The 16095-nt window shown below is 34.7% G+C and overlaps 1 protein-coding gene across 1 annotated transcript in view; it reads right to left on the bottom strand.

The window, feature by feature from the left end:
* CNTNAP2 (contactin associated protein 2) overlaps positions 1-16095 on the bottom strand; it is a 1217706-nt gene that overhangs the window by 1163066 nt on the left and 38545 nt on the right. Inside the window, exon 3 of the mRNA XM_069461685.1 lies at positions 1658-1851. Within this exon, the coding sequence (XP_069317786.1) occupies positions 1658-1851 (194 nt within the window). The remainder of the gene's footprint in view (positions 1-1657; positions 1852-16095) is intronic.

Genomic DNA, 16095 nt, shown 5'->3' with positions numbered 1-16095 from the left:
ACAACAGTTTGGAGTCTGACTTATAGTATCTCAAATAATTTGATCTTAGGTTAGAAACTACAGAGAGTTACAAAATAATGAGTGCTGTGTTGGAAGAGTTTGTGATCTAAGCCTTAATAATCTCAGTTAGTTGGCTGGTCACTTGGTCTCTCTCTCTCTGTCTGCTAAACTTTTAAGGAAGGCTCTTTATAATTTTCTATTTTACTACTGTTTTTCTCAATAAACCTCCTCCACTCCTCCCCCATCTGCATGCTGAAAAACCAATCTAAAATACAATTCTCACTGTTGGCTGTACTTTAGCCTCACCTGAGGAGATTTAGAAGCCCAAAGTCCGGGCTGCACCTTAGAACAACTAAATCCAAATCTCTGGGGTGGGGGCATAGGCGTCTATGTGTTTCAAAGCTCTTTAGGTTATTCCACTGTGTATCCAGGCTTCAGAATCACTTTTCTATAAATTATGCCTGAGCCTTTGATTTGTCATAATTGTGAGATGAAGACTTTCCATAAAGAGGCATTTTCCACTATATACAAACATTATACATCCTAATATACAAACATTCTTGCCATACAATTATGACTTGAAAGGAGTTATTTCTAAAGCACTACTGTGGCAGAATGTTATATCCTTATTTCACATGATAGTTACTATCATTAGATACTGCTGTGGAGTTGAATACCCATTCCAGCTAGGAATCTTCAACTCTGTCTACTTACAAAAATTACTTGGAGACTTTTAAAATAAAAATCCTCCAAGAGTAATCTCTGATCAGGTTGAAAACACCCAGCACTCTGCCTAATAATGTTAAGGACACAAATTAAAAAGTGAATTATTTCCTATTCTTCACCCTTTTCTCCCCCAACCCCTCTGTTCTCTCATCCTCCTCTCTTCCTCCTCCTCTTTTCTTTCCTCTTATTCTTCTTAATATTGATCACTTAACTTGATTTTGGTTATGGCTGCTTTTTAAAATGATTAAACTAAAATAAAACCCTTAAATTTTAGTGTTAAATAATTTATTCAATTTATTATGTAGTGAATATTTGATTGAATACATACATTTTCCAATTTAATTGTAGCACTTTAAGAGTAAATGGGTTAAACTTTATGTTCTTCTCTCATAATGAAAGAATAAAATGAATATAGATCTGTAATAAGTGTTTAAAACACTATTATAATATGGGCAATTTCTTTTCTTATCGTGTATCACTTCTACTATTTCTCTAGATTATTTTTCTCCTAATTTCAGTATTTTACTCCGATTGAAGTTCTCTGTCTCCGAAAAGTTATCAGTATCATTAATCATAATTTCTACTACATGATTCTGATTTTATTGGTCTGAGTGTGCCTTGCATCCATATACTTAAAAAGTTCCTCAGATGATTCAAATGTAAAAGCTCAGATTGAGAACCATCACCTGTCTACAGCCATACCACCTTAAACGTGCCTGATCTTGGAAGCTAAGCAGGTGGAGCCACTTGGATGGGAGAACCATTGCCCTAACCATTGGATAGAGACTACAGCCTGAGAAAACTTACCTCAATCATCAAGGATGGATGAATAGTTTCCCAGTGGTGTGCAATAGATAAATATGGACAACTGCATACAGCTCAGTGAATCCTTTACCATTGTCAAACATTTGCATTTCTGACAATGACTTACCCAGATATTCCCATCTTGATGATAGGGTTTCCAATTTCTCCCTGTGTCACTGTAGAGCATCCGGTATTGGGTCACCCAATCTGAGCTGCTGTATCTGCCTTGAGTTGCAATGGCACTGATCTGCTTCCGGTTGCCAAAGTCTACCTGAAGCCATTGATAATGGTCACTGTCTGATGGAGACCATCCCCCAGCACCTGAAGAGGGCGAGACAAAAGGGATAAATGAAAATTTAAATTTGAACTCGTACAATTGACAATGTATTATTCCACATCTCTTAATTGGTCTTGGCAGTGCCATATTTCACAGATATATTATGAAATATCCTTTTTAGATGCCACTGAGACTTCAAGTAATATTCTTCCAGTTGGGTAACATTGATTCTTTAACCTCTTTATGGTGTAATTATGTGCTCATTTTCTTCTGAGCAAATGTCTTCATAATTTCTCAATTAGATCTTATTAGTACATGTCAAGGCCTAATTGGCTGAGGGTTGATCAATTTAGTATGAACTCTTCAGCTAAAATCATGAGGAAAAAATACGTAACTATCTAATTTCTTTCTCTTCATGCAACGTTTTACCTTTTAGTAAATTATAAATGAAACAAAAAAAAATTATATTTAACTCCAAAATATATTTTGCCTTCAGCAGTTCAGAGTTCAAAGAATCTTAATACTTCTTAAGATGAGGACTATTCATACATTAAACCCCTATACTCTGATAACTAAGATATATAGGAAATTAGGTGATATGTTTATTATCAGTAGATATACAGTCAATGTCTGTTAGTAACTGTATTTCTAGGAAAATAATTTGAGTTACTAAACAACGTTAAACTCCTTTTGGTAAAATATTAACATAATAATTAGCAAATAGTAAAAATATACAAACATTTGTTAGAAAAAAGGCACTGATAAGAAAAACTCTCAATTTATAGTAATATTTAGAATAACTCTAGTTGTACCCAAAATAAGTTACAGAAAATATGGTATAATGCTTAGTGCTAAGAGGCATAATAATATTTTTGGGTGAGTTCAACTACTAAAGGTAGTGAATGATAGAAAAGTATCCAATAAATTATCCAATGTACAATATATAAAAATATATGCACCACCTTTAAATAAGGAATATAAAGACTGATAAAATAATTTATTGTATGAGGACTCTCAGAATAAAAATCATTTCTAAATTATCACAGATATATCCTTCATTTAACAATGTTTGCATGGCTTATTTCTGCTTAAAGCTATGATGGAATAGCTCTCTAAACAATTTCAAAACTGACAAAATATATAAAATAACTGTTTTTAGGGACTGGATATAGGCAGTGCAGGACCCTGATCCACAAGAAAAGATAAATAAGTTGAGCCATGCCAACTCACTGTTTCATTTTCTGGATCACGGCACATGGAAGAGTATGCCAAACACAGTACAGGATAATCACTGGGACAGAGACAGATCAGAATTCAAAGCTACTGAGGAAACTGGATTTGTAGGATAGAGTCCCAAAGAAAGGACAGTGGTGTAGAGAAAGAGCTCTGGAAATCCACATGGGGTTTATCAATGAGTCTCTGGAATCTAGACTCTGGATCAACATTATGCTGTGTATTTGCAGATCAAGACTTTACAACACCAGGTAAAGGGAATTCTGCAATAAACAACAACTAGAGATTGCACAATCCTGGGAGAAATTTGATTTCAGACTGGACAAGATTGAGATATCTTGTTGAACAACCCCAGGCATTTAATAGACATCCCAAGAAAGATCATGCATTAGAAGTAGGGACAGTTTAGTCCTAAAAACAAACAAAAAAAAGGGCAATGCTGGACATATCTGAACAAAGATTACCAAAAAAGATCAATCTGGCCTACAAATAAATTAACTCCTTCATTGAATATAACGCAACATTCCACTAGGAAAGGCCATGGAAGTATAGAAACTGAACAGTGCATACATAACTTCCAGTATAAAATTTTTAAAAATACATACTAAACATTTGGAGAAGAAAATATGACTCACAACCAGATACAAAAATCAATCAATAGAAATGGACTCAAAGATAACAGAGATAATGAAGACCAGAACTTTAAAATAGCCATTATAAATTAGTTCAATTATTTAAAAGAAAATATAAATACTGAAGAAACAAATCCAAAATATTCATGGAGAAAAGAAACAATGAAAGTGAACAAATGTAAATTTTAGAACTAAGAATTACATCTGAAATAAAAAAAATGGATGGGTTTAAGAGCAGATTAGGCACAGAAGAAAACATCAATGTACTAGAATATAGGGTCATATAAACCATTCAAATTGAAGCTCAGAGAGGAACAAAAGACATAAAAATGAACAGTACTTCAGTAAGCTTCTGGGACACTAATAGCCACCCTAATAATCACGCAAATAGAGTCCTAAACGCAGAAAAGGTAGAGATTGGGGCAGAAAAAGCTCCATTTGAAGCCAACGTCATAATACATGGGGAAAAGTTGAAAGCATTTCCACTTAGAACTGGAACAGGGATGCCCACTGTCACCACTTCTATTCAACATAGTGCTGGAGGGTCCTAGCTAGAGCAGTCTGGCAAGAGAAAGAATTTAAAAGTATTCAAATGGTGAAACAGCAAGTGAAAAAGAGTGAAATTATCACTCTTTGATGATGATATGATCTTATGTCTAGAGAGTTCAAAAGATTCTGGCAAGAGACTCCTGGAATTGACCAACAAATTCAGCAAAGTCTCAGGTTACAAAATTAATGTACACAAATCAGCAGCATTCCTATACACCAAAAACAGTCAAACTGAGAATCAAATCAAGACTCAATACCTTTCACAATAGCTAGAAAGAAAATAAAATACCTAGGAATACATTTAACCAAGGAGGTGAAAGGTCTCTATAAAGAGAACTATGAATCACTGAGGAAGAAAATTGCAGACGATGTAGCCAAATGGAAAAACATACCATGCGCATGGATTGGCAAAATCAACATTGTTAAAATGTCTATACTACCCAAAGTGATTTATAGATTTAATGTAATGTAATCCCCAGTAAAATACCAATGTCATCTTTCACAGATCTAGAAAACATAATTCTATGCTTCCTTTGGAACCTGAAAAGAGTCTGGATAGCTAAAGCCACCTTAAGCAAAGGGAACAAATCTGGAGGTATTATGTTACCAGACTTTTAACTATACTACAAGGCTATAGTAACCAAAACAGCATGGTACTGGCACAAAATAGAGACAAAGACCAATGGAACAGAACAGAGAACCCAGATTTAAAATCATTCCCATATTGTCATCTGATCTTTGACAAAACAGACAATATACACCGGGGAAAAGAATCTCTATTCAATAAATGGTGCTGGGAAAATTGGATAGCCACATGTAGAAGATTGAAATAGAATTCACCTCTCTCACTGCTCATTAACATTAATTCAAGATGAATAACTGACCTAAACCTAAAACATGAAATCGTAAGAATTTTAGAACAAAATGTTGGCAAAACTCTTCTTCTAGATATCAGTTTAGGAAAAGAATTTATGAGGAAGGCCCCAATGGCAATCACAGCAGCAACAAAAATAAATAAAAGGAATTTGATTAAATTACAAAGTTTCTCCACAGCCAAAGAAACAATCAAAAAAGTGAATAAACAACATATAGAATGGGAGAAAATATTCACATGCTATACATCCAATAAGAACTGATAACCAGAATCTATGAAGAACTCAAGCAAATCAGAAAGAAAAAATCAAACAACCCCATTAAAAAGCGGGCAGAAGACAAGAACAGAAGATTTTCAAAAGAAGATAGACTAATGGCCCATAAGCATATGAAAAAATGCTCAACATCACTAATCATCAGGGAAATGCAAATCAAAACCACAATGAGGTATCACCTAACCCAAGTGAGAATGGCTTTTATCAAAAAGTCCCCAAACAACAGATGCTGGTGTGGATGCAGAGAGAAAGCAACACTTATGCAGTGTTGGTGGGACTGCAAACTAATACAACCTCTATGGAAAATAGTATGGAGACTCCTAAAAGAACTCAAAGTAGACCTACAAATTTAAATTTTGTCCATTTCGCTATATCTAAATTATATCTCAAAAACATTTAGAAAAGATTTAAGCATATTGTGTGTATATGCTACATATGTGCTATCTATAGAATGTGTGTGGACTACATAATAACTACTTAGTCTCTAGTGTCATGGCTTCAGTACATACTTTTACAAGAATAATCTTTCTGAAATGCAAATTTTATATTTAATCCCTGCTCCATATCTTTCAATTGATCTCATTGCCTCCAGAAATAAACCCCTCACACCTCCACACAAAAAAGACATACCTGAAGTACAACCTCTACACACTCATACGTCCTCTCTTAACTTGGCCTGGTAAATTTACATTTCTTGTTCATGTGTAGTATGCACACTTCAAATATCACCTCCTGCAGTGGGTGCAGTGATGTACCATTCAGGTCTTCCTTTATGACAGGAAAACTCATTCAGCTCAGCACAACTGGATTGCTGCAAGCATACAGTAATTAGCTGTGTTTTTCTTCCGGAACTTTCTGGATTAAAAAGAGACACTTTACCCAAGATTATGCCCCTTTATGGGGTTGTGCCAATGCAATGACTGGTCAGCCTGGGTCTTTGAAGGGCCAGCACCCTGCCCCAAATTGTGGAATCTCTAAAGTCTAAGAGCCCCCTGAAGGACTGATAAAGACTGCTTTGAGACTGTATGGCACCTAAACTTCTCCCTCCAACTATTTTCTGCTGTGTTCTCCTTTGCTTTCCACAGGTTTTCATCCCCAAAGCGCTCCCTAATTAACTTCCCACATGCTATTCTCCATCTCAGAATTTGTATCCTGGAGAATCCAGCCTGCAATACCTCCTTGGGACCACTTGCTGATAATCTGCTCACTAACAATGAGTTAGTTGTACCTGCTTTGTAATATGTATGTTATTTCTATGCTGTTTTCTTCCTATTGTAGTGTCTAATATTACCTATAGACATATATCTTCCACATACATATTGAACCTAGAATTCTGTAGAAGTTTGGAGGAGCTATAGATCAATTTTTAAGATAACGTATACTCAATCATTGAGAGATAATAAATACAGTTTCTTTGCTGTCATATATATTGTTCTAAAACTTGCAAAAAATTTATAGCCAATTTTATAGGAAGTTCTATTGATCTATTACTCAAAGAAACACGGTTATTTGGTGAACTAAGTCAATAAACATTTAATACAATGAAGTAAGAGGTAGAAATATGTTCAATTGATTGGTGAAATTTAGAATATTTTCTTAAGTATTTCTAATGAATACTCCAGAATAAATTTTCTTAAACTACCCTTTTTTTTGCATTATAATTTTTCAATAAGTAGGCAATCAACATACAGTTACTTAATCCCATTTATCTCATTACTTCTAACAGAATATAATATTGTCAACTCCAAGGAAAGCAAAATGTAAAAGCAGGAGAAATATAAGTAAAAGTTTATTCCTTAGCCAAAGTATACGTGGAGAGAATACTGCAGTGATTAACCTCAAGGGAGGGCAAAAGTCAGGCTTTCGTGAGAAACATGGTAAAACGATCAATGAAAAGTTTCCTGTTTCCCTTTGATCTATCAAGCAATGCTATTTGAGGAACTTGATTACTTTGTTTACTTGGCTTTGAAATGTGTAACCTCTATTGATCCAAAGATTAAGAATGATACCTCTTTCATCACAAAAACCTCTGGAAAATGGTGTATAGGGGAGCAAAATTGTTTCCAATGTGGTGTAGTCGCTCAAAGTTGAAAACCAGGTGGAGGAGGTAGACACATTGAATAGTCCTAAACTCTTAATTTCTAAGAACAGTTAAGAAGAATTTTTATCTATAGACAATAGAGCCAAAAATATCTAGTAAATAACTAGGATATTGTTGGAGTATCTTGAAAATGCATACTTATTATATACCTCTTACTATTCCCTAAACAATAAGGATGCTGTTCCTTTACTCCCCACTCTTCTTCTCCCTCCTCTCTCCCTTTTCTCCCCTTCCTCCACCCCTCCTTTTCCCTTTCTTACTCCTTCTTTCTCTCACACACACATACAAATTCCTCCCCTGTGTGTGTGCATGGGGGGTGTGTGCACCTGTGTGTGCGTGTGTGCATGTGTGTGTGTGTGTGCTGTAAAGATACATAGTGTTTGTATTCGAGACATCCATTCAATTTGCATTCCTAGGGTGATAAATTATAATTGAGAACCCGAAGAAATGGGTGAAACTAGTACTCTGAATAGATAAACCAGTACTCTGAAGAAGAAATGGGTGAAACTAGTACTCTGAATAGATAAACCAGTACTCTGAACTAATCATACAGTTATTTTTGCTTTGTAATTTGTAAATCAGTAAGTATGAGAGCAAAGAACTTAGTGGGTGGTTCGAAAGGTCACAGAGCTTCTTTTCTAGTGATTAATGTCTCCTGAATAAACAATACACTCACGTTGGTGGTTGTAACACCAGAGACTATCACCTTAGGTTCTAATTCAGAAGAAAATGTTGGGAAAAAAAAATTCAATTAAGAGTAGGACTACCTTTAATAACTGGCTGAGAAATATGTATCAGATGAAAAGAATAAATTGAAAAGGAGACTCCAGGCAAGATTGAATTATGAATTTAGGCTTTGAGGCCCCCTTCTGCTTCAAATATACAGTATTTTTAGATAAGATAGATAAAAAGAAAATTGAAAAGACATAGCCAGTATCAAAAATAAGATAAGCATTTCCATGCACAAGAAATGCAACCAACATGCAAAGCAACGAGTAGGGCCGAAGCTGAGGCCTGCTGGAGTCTGGGGTTCTGGACACACACAGAAGCAGAATTAGGGAGAGCAAGGCAGGTAGAGGTAGTTAGCAGAGGAAAGAGCCACACGGAGAGATAACTCTAAAGATTGGCAGGGGGCCCTCTTGAGTCTTGAGCAGAGCCATGATCAGCACATACCTGTGAAGAAACTACCCAAGGGTGGGGAAAGGATTATCTGAACCAATGGCTGGTGCTCTGCTGTACTTACCAGATGATCCCACCACCCAAACCTAGGCATTCCCCCAACAGGAAACAAAGCACATGAACATACAAGGTCTTGTAATGAATGTTCATGGAAGCATTATTTGTAATAACGCAAAGCTGGAAACAACACAGACACAATTAACACTGTATATAGGCGATTAAGTATGAAATGTCTGATTTCCTTAAGTTATAAGTTTGATAGTTGATAACTCCTAAATTTCACTTCGTTTTATTTTTATTATGAAGGCACACCCTCATTCTTTCAAATGCATGTGATTATCTTTCAAATTTTTTTAGAGCAATTTTTTTGAAACCATGGATAAGTCAAAAATTTGTGTTATTTTTGAATATGAGTTCCATCAGGGAACCACTGCAGCACCGACAGCTCGAAATATCAACACAATGTTTGGGAAGGAATGCACAGTACTCTGATGGTTTGAGAAGTTCCGTTCTGGTGATATGAATCTCGAAAATGAGCCACGTGGGTGACCGGAGACCAAGGTGGATAATCATGAGCAGAAAGGTGCAGTGGAAGCGAATCCATCTCAACCTACGTGTGAATTAGCAGCAAGGTTCGATGTTACTATTAATATTTCAACAACATTGCACCATTTGAAACAAATCAGTAGGTAAAGAAGCTGGACAGATGGGTTCTGCATGAATTAAACTAGCATCAGAAATCATATTGAAGCTGGCCTTTTTTGCTGTCATGACATAAAGGCACACCATTTCTACACCATATTGTTATGTATGATGAAAAATTGATTCTTTTTCACAATTACAAGCATTTGGTACAATGGTTTGGTAAAAATGAAGTGCAGAAACACTGTCCAAAACCGAGTATTTATCAAAACAGCTAATGGTATCTGTTTGGTGGTCCAGCACTGGTATTATGCACAGCTTCACGAAACCATTACAGTGGATGTCTACAGCAACCAACTGGAGGAAATGATGAGGATGCTTGTGATTAAACCGCTAAGATTTGTCAATAGAGATAGACCAATCCTCTTGCAAGACAACACTCGACTGTGTGTCGCACAAACTCTGCTTAAACTACAGAAGCTGGTCTTGGAAACTCTCTGTCATCCACTGGTATTCACTAGACTTTGCACCAACTGACTGCCACTTCTTCTGGGCTTTGGATCACTTGTTGCAAGAAAAAATATTCAATTCTCAACAGGCTGTGGAAAACACCTTTCGTGATTTCATCACGACTCATTCTCCAGGCTTCTTCACTGCTGGAATCAATAAGCTACTGTTAAGATGATAAAACCATGTCAATAGTTTAGGCGCATACTTTGATTAATTGAACTGCTTCTTGTGTGAGATATAATAAACTTTTGATTCAAAACAGGACATTTCATATTTAATGACCTAAAATATATCCTTGCAAGAGAATACTACTCAGCAATGAAAAGGAACGAGCATTGATACACACTACAATATGATGAATCTCAAAATAATTATGCTGAGTAAAAAGAGCCAGGGGGAAAAAACTGCATTCTGTATAATCACATTTATATAAAATTCTAGAAAATGCAAATGAATCTATAGAAACAAGAGCAGATCAACAATTGCTTGAGGATGGGGGACAAGGAGGGCTGGGGGAAGGGATTACGGATCAGCAGAATAAACTTCCAGGAGTGGAAGTTCAGTGGAAATGTTCATTATTTAGATTGTGGTAATGTTTTTATGGGTGTATACGTTTATAAAAAAGATATCAAACTGTACAATTTATACATGTATGTATTAATGTGTATCAATTATATATCAATAAAGCTATCAAAGTTTGTAGGCGCTAACAGACAGGGAGGACAAGCTGAAAACGTCAAAGATAAACCTAAGAGAAATTCCAGATTAAAACAAATCATAGAATATAAATATTTGGAGAAATGATAGAACGTTTTTCAAAATTAAAAAAAAAAAAAAAAAGACATGACTCCTTGAATTGAAAAGGGCCTTCTGAACAGAACTGAAAAGAATGGGTAACGTGAGCATACTATGAAAAGTGTGTTATGATGTCCAACTGAAAGTTGGTCAAAAAGAATAAGGTTGATGAAATGCAACATTTAAAGAAATAAAGTTTAAACCTACACTAGAGAATTATGTCATCGATAAAGAAAAAATAGTAGGTATCTTAAGACTTGCTAAAAAGAGCTTGATGATGACCTCAGGTTTTATTTACAGTGGGGCATAAATAGCTGCAAGAAGTGACCTATGAGAAGTTGGATAAATAGGCTTCAACCATATGTGGACACTTGTTGGAGTAGCCAGAGAAGAGAACCACATCCAATAATCAACATCTGTCATGAGTTAAAGTAGAAAAAATGGCAGTGACACAGTTATTCCTAACATGTGAGTTAATTAATGCTCATATAAAATAATGTTAAAACAAAAGAACATTAAAAGTATTTTTAAAGCAAAACAAGAGAACGAAGAGGTAATATTATCAGACATTATTTAATAGGGATATAGAATTGTTTTTCTTCCATTCCTACCAACAAAGAAAATCATTTTCAAATCATTCTGGGAGTAGCAAAACTATTAACTGAGTATAGGGGATTACCTCCTGAGACAAGCCAGGACATAGTAAGAGAGACATAGCTGCTTTAACTTTGTAAAGCATTCAAATTCAGATTTTATCCCAAAGGACTAGCATTATTCATAAATGTAATCTTAGCTTCCCTGAATATTTATCAAAGGAGGTGCCAGAAAAGAAATGATAGGCAAAAACAAAAAGCAAATTTTAAAAACAAGGGAATAGGTAAGTCTGGGAAATATAGACAAGAGAGCTTTCCTTCAAAATGTCTCATGTGAGTTGGGAAGATTTAGGGAAAAAAGCTAAATGCGGAGCTGTCAATAGTGGAAGCGGTGTTGGTGGGTTTTAAGAATTTCTTTTTTTAAATCAAGTTCTTGTTTAATAGAACAGAATAAATTACACACACATATCTCAAACTTTAATTATAAAAAAGCATTTGGCAAAATCTCTGACAAGTGTAAAATGGTAAAATGTGGGCTGGGAGATAACAGTGTTAAGGTAAATTAGAAAATGGCTAATAGTCATGCCCCCAAAATGTTGATTAATGATGATGTCAGCTCAAAGAGAGCTCCCTAATTATGACCACAGGCTTTAGTCCTGTTTACTGTCATTTTTAATATTTTTATTATCTAAGGCATGGGAGACATGCTTATGAAATTTGTCAATTATATAAAGCTGGAAAAGAAACCTAATAGGAGAACTAACTGAATTATGATGCAAAATGTTCTTGAGTGGCTAAAAACTTGAATCTGTACCAGCACAATTTGTTTTAACATCGATAATAAGATACTCATTTTGAAGAAATGAATTATCAACTCCATGATTAAAGGTGTATAATGCTTAGAATATACACACACAAAAAAAAAAAATAGAAAAAAATGATCAAATCACAAGCATGCAGATAGTATCAGGAATTATCACAAAAAGAACATAACCAGATCTATAAAGAAATCATTGCCAGCAATCCACAAACTCTCCTTGTTTCCTGTTCCTGAATGGCTACCTCTTTCCTCCCCAGTGAACTGCCCCAGAGATTCAGCAACGTGGTTCCATTTAGCAGTAGATTACTCATTTTCTTCACTGCCTAATTTTACATTATATAATATACTCCTCTTTATCCATCTAATGTTGGACATGGGAATGTTTCCAATTTGGAGCCATTATAAATAATGCTATCAATATTCTTGTTTATGTTTGGAGCACTGTTATGTGCATTTATGTTGGGTATATGTCCAGAAGAGGAATTCTGCATTCTACAATTGTACATTTTCAATTATCAATTTTGCCGGTCCCCCTCTGGTTCCCCCATAATGTCATGAGAGTTTTTGTCATTCTATATTCTTGCCAAAACTTGGTATTGTTATCTCTTTTTTTTTTTTTTTAAAGTTTACTTTAGACATTTCTGGCTCATTGTGAGCTTAATTTGCATTTTCCTAGTAATTACCCTTATTCTGTTGATACTGAAAACTTATTAAAGCTATTATGAATTAGTACATAAGTGTTCCTGATGCAAGCATAAACAGACAAATTTAACAAAATATAGATTCCTGAAACAAAACTACATCTGTACATTAGCACTTGACTTATGACAGAGGTAGCATAGCAACACAGTAGAAAAAGGATAAATTTTTTCAATAATACATTCAGGGTCCCTTGCATATACACATGGGAAAAGTGAAATGTGGCTCTCCCCTATATTACACTCAAAAATCAAGTTTGAAAGGCCTAGATCAAATTGTAAAACACAGAACATTAAAGATTCTAAAAGATAACATAGGGAAATAGCATCATATTTTTGTGGTTGAGAAAGACTTCTTAAAGAGGATTCAAAAAGCATTAACTATACAGGAAAAAATAGATTATATTAGAGAGTATTGATAATCAAAAGGCATTAATAAGAGAGTGAAACGGCTAACCATAGATTGGGAGAAGATATTTCTAAACATATAATCAACCAAATATTAATTTCCAAAATGTATAAAGAAGTCTTACAAATCAATAAGAAACAACACAATTAAAAAGGGCAAAGATGAGCGATAAGCTATAAAAATATGAAAAGGTACTCAATCTCATAGGAACAATCTTTTAAGAAATACAGTTAAAAAACTAAGAATGCTCAAGAAGAATAATCAGAATTATGAGGGAACTTAATCTCCTAATATTGCTCTGAAGAGACTAAAGATGCTTAAGTTTTATAAAAGAAAATTAAGGAGTAACTTAATTTCCATCTTCTACTATTCAAAAGAATAGTCATTTTAGATTTAACAGCAATGCAATAATAACACCACACATTCCAAAGCATTAATGCTTTTATGTATACAGATTACTCAGCTTTATTTTTAAAATAGTATTTTTAAGTGAAAAAAATCTTACTTCATGACTCAACATTGTCAATTGCATGTGTCTGTTCATAGATTACTCATTCTACTACAAAGTCTTTCCATTTGAGAATTAGCCAAAGAATACAGCTGAATATTGAGTTGATTTTAAGGAATTTGAAACAAATACTTTACTGGGAGAAAAACACTTTACTTATTAAATATGCTTGTTCCTTCACTGGTTCAGCACACTACACTGAGAAAATATGCCACAAGTTCTCTTTACAATGCTGATAGTACCAGATGTTAATGGCAACATTAAAATCATTAATTTCCCGGCAATTAGGCAAACTTAAAAGCAAATGTATCTAGCTGAGGCCTCTGTTTACATATTAATCACTTTGTAGGTATATAACAGTCTCCGTTGTGAGAAAAAACTTACTCCAAGCTAAGTTTAGTTTCATATATTTAAAAAGTATAAATTATTTTCAGGGAATTTGACGGATCAATTATATCTTAAGATCTTTGACCTAAGAATATCAACTTGTTTTTAAAAATGTCAAATATTACCTTAAAATTAAGGTATATTAAACAAATAAACAAAAAAAAAGAAAATGAGACACAAGAACTATATTACTGTATAAAACTTCATAAAGCCTATATAGCAGTTGAAACTAATGTGAACTCAAAATTAAATTTGATCAAATTCCTGGTCTGTATAGAAGCCATACTAATCTGCAAAGAGGCTGGCCTGGGCCAGAGTGTGAAAACACACATTTTTTTTTTTTTTTACATCGTTGTACACACATTATTTACACATATAATTTACATTAGACTTGTCTACTTGTATCAGGAATTATAACAAAATGAACATAACAAGACAAGTCTAATGTAAAATAGTGACACTTAAGTTTAACTAGAAAATCCTGAACATTTACATAACCTGTAATTTTTAAATTTACTCACCAAACAGTGTAAATGATATATGATCTTATTTTTTAAAATGTCCTGGCATTAGTATGACCAAGAGAAAATATACTTTTTGCGTGTGTTACTCCAGGTGACAGTATTAGAAAAAAGAAGTTACAGGAAGTCAGTGATGAATGTAGCATTTTTTAAAACACGATAAAATGGATTACCACAAAAGTAGAGAGCTCTCCACTACTGGAGATATTCAAGTGGAAGGTGGTTAATCGGCATCACTTTAGAGGGGGAATTTTACGTAGGACAGGAGCTTGGACTAAGTGTTCTTTACTTTCATTTATAAAGAAAATTGAAATGAAATGCAAACTATTGAGATAAAATCACTAAGAATACTATCAAGTGGTTATTTTTCACTGTCTTATTATTCAAGCTTTGATTGATCTATTTTATCAATATTAGGGAGATATTTACATTATTGCTAAATAACACTTGACTATAACTTTTATTGTTAAAGACTGGTCATTTCCATTTTTACTATGAATAACTCCTCTGGTACCTCCTTTTTTATACTTAAGGATCTTGTATAGTCATTTGGAGAATGAGGAAAAACATTACTTAACAAAGATTTTATTACATGATAGACATCTAATATTAACTGTGTTCACAGAAATGAAGTCTTGTGTGTGATAAAAATAAAGGCAAATAAAAATATTATAACCAAGTCAAAGTCATTGAAGTCATGTTTCCTCTTTGTAGCTAGTAGGATGCTGCTGTGTGACTGTCCCCTGTAAGGACAGGGGGGGAATTTCATGTTGTATTCCACCCCGCCCCCCCAATCTCTTTGCTCACTGCACTTCTAAATGCAATCAAGGTCAAATGTTGGCCGGGCGCGGTGGCTCACGCCTGTAATCCTAGCTCTCTGGGAGGCCGAGGTGGGCGGATCGTTTGAGCTCAGGAGTTCGAGACCAGCCTGAGCAAGAGTGAGACCCCATCTCTACTAAAAATAGAAAGAAATTATATGGACAGCTAAAAATATATAGAGAAAAAATTAGCCGGGCATGGTGGTGCATGCCTGTAGTCCCAGCTACTCGGGAGGCTGAGACAGGAGGATCACTTGAGCCCAGGAGTTTGAGGTTGCTGTGAGCTAGGCTGACGCCACGGCACTCACTCTAGCCCGGGCAACAAAGTGAGACTCTGTCTCAAAAAAAAAAAAAAAAAAAAAAAAAAAAAAAAAGGTCAAATGTTTATTAGTTACAAGCAGGGACTGATGTTTCTAAGAAATTGTTAATAAAAGTGATGCCAATTTTATGAGTGCAGAGCTGCCTGCCTTTGTATTCTTTCATCCCTGGCATGTGTTCTTAGTAAAGTCTGCTGAACTTTGGAAATGGCATAATTAATTAAAAATAATTTCTCAGCTGCTCCAGCCAAGTGCTCATTCACTGGCATTGTCTAGAAAATGTTGTCATTCTCAGGATGTTATATTTCCTGATTAAAAAAGAAAAAAACAAAAACATTATTGTCCACGCAGCTCACAAAGAATATTGTTTGGTGAAGGTGCAGAAAGCAAGTTTCTGGGTTTAAAAGTGCTTCAGTGTTCAAACATGC

Source organism: Eulemur rufifrons, chromosome 29, assembly GCF_041146395.1.
Source record: "Eulemur rufifrons isolate Redbay chromosome 29, OSU_ERuf_1, whole genome shotgun sequence".
Taxonomy (NCBI): Eukaryota; Metazoa; Chordata; class Mammalia; order Primates; family Lemuridae; genus Eulemur; species Eulemur rufifrons.
Note: the sequence above shows the minus strand (reverse complement) of the source record. Positions and strands in the feature narration are given on the sequence as shown.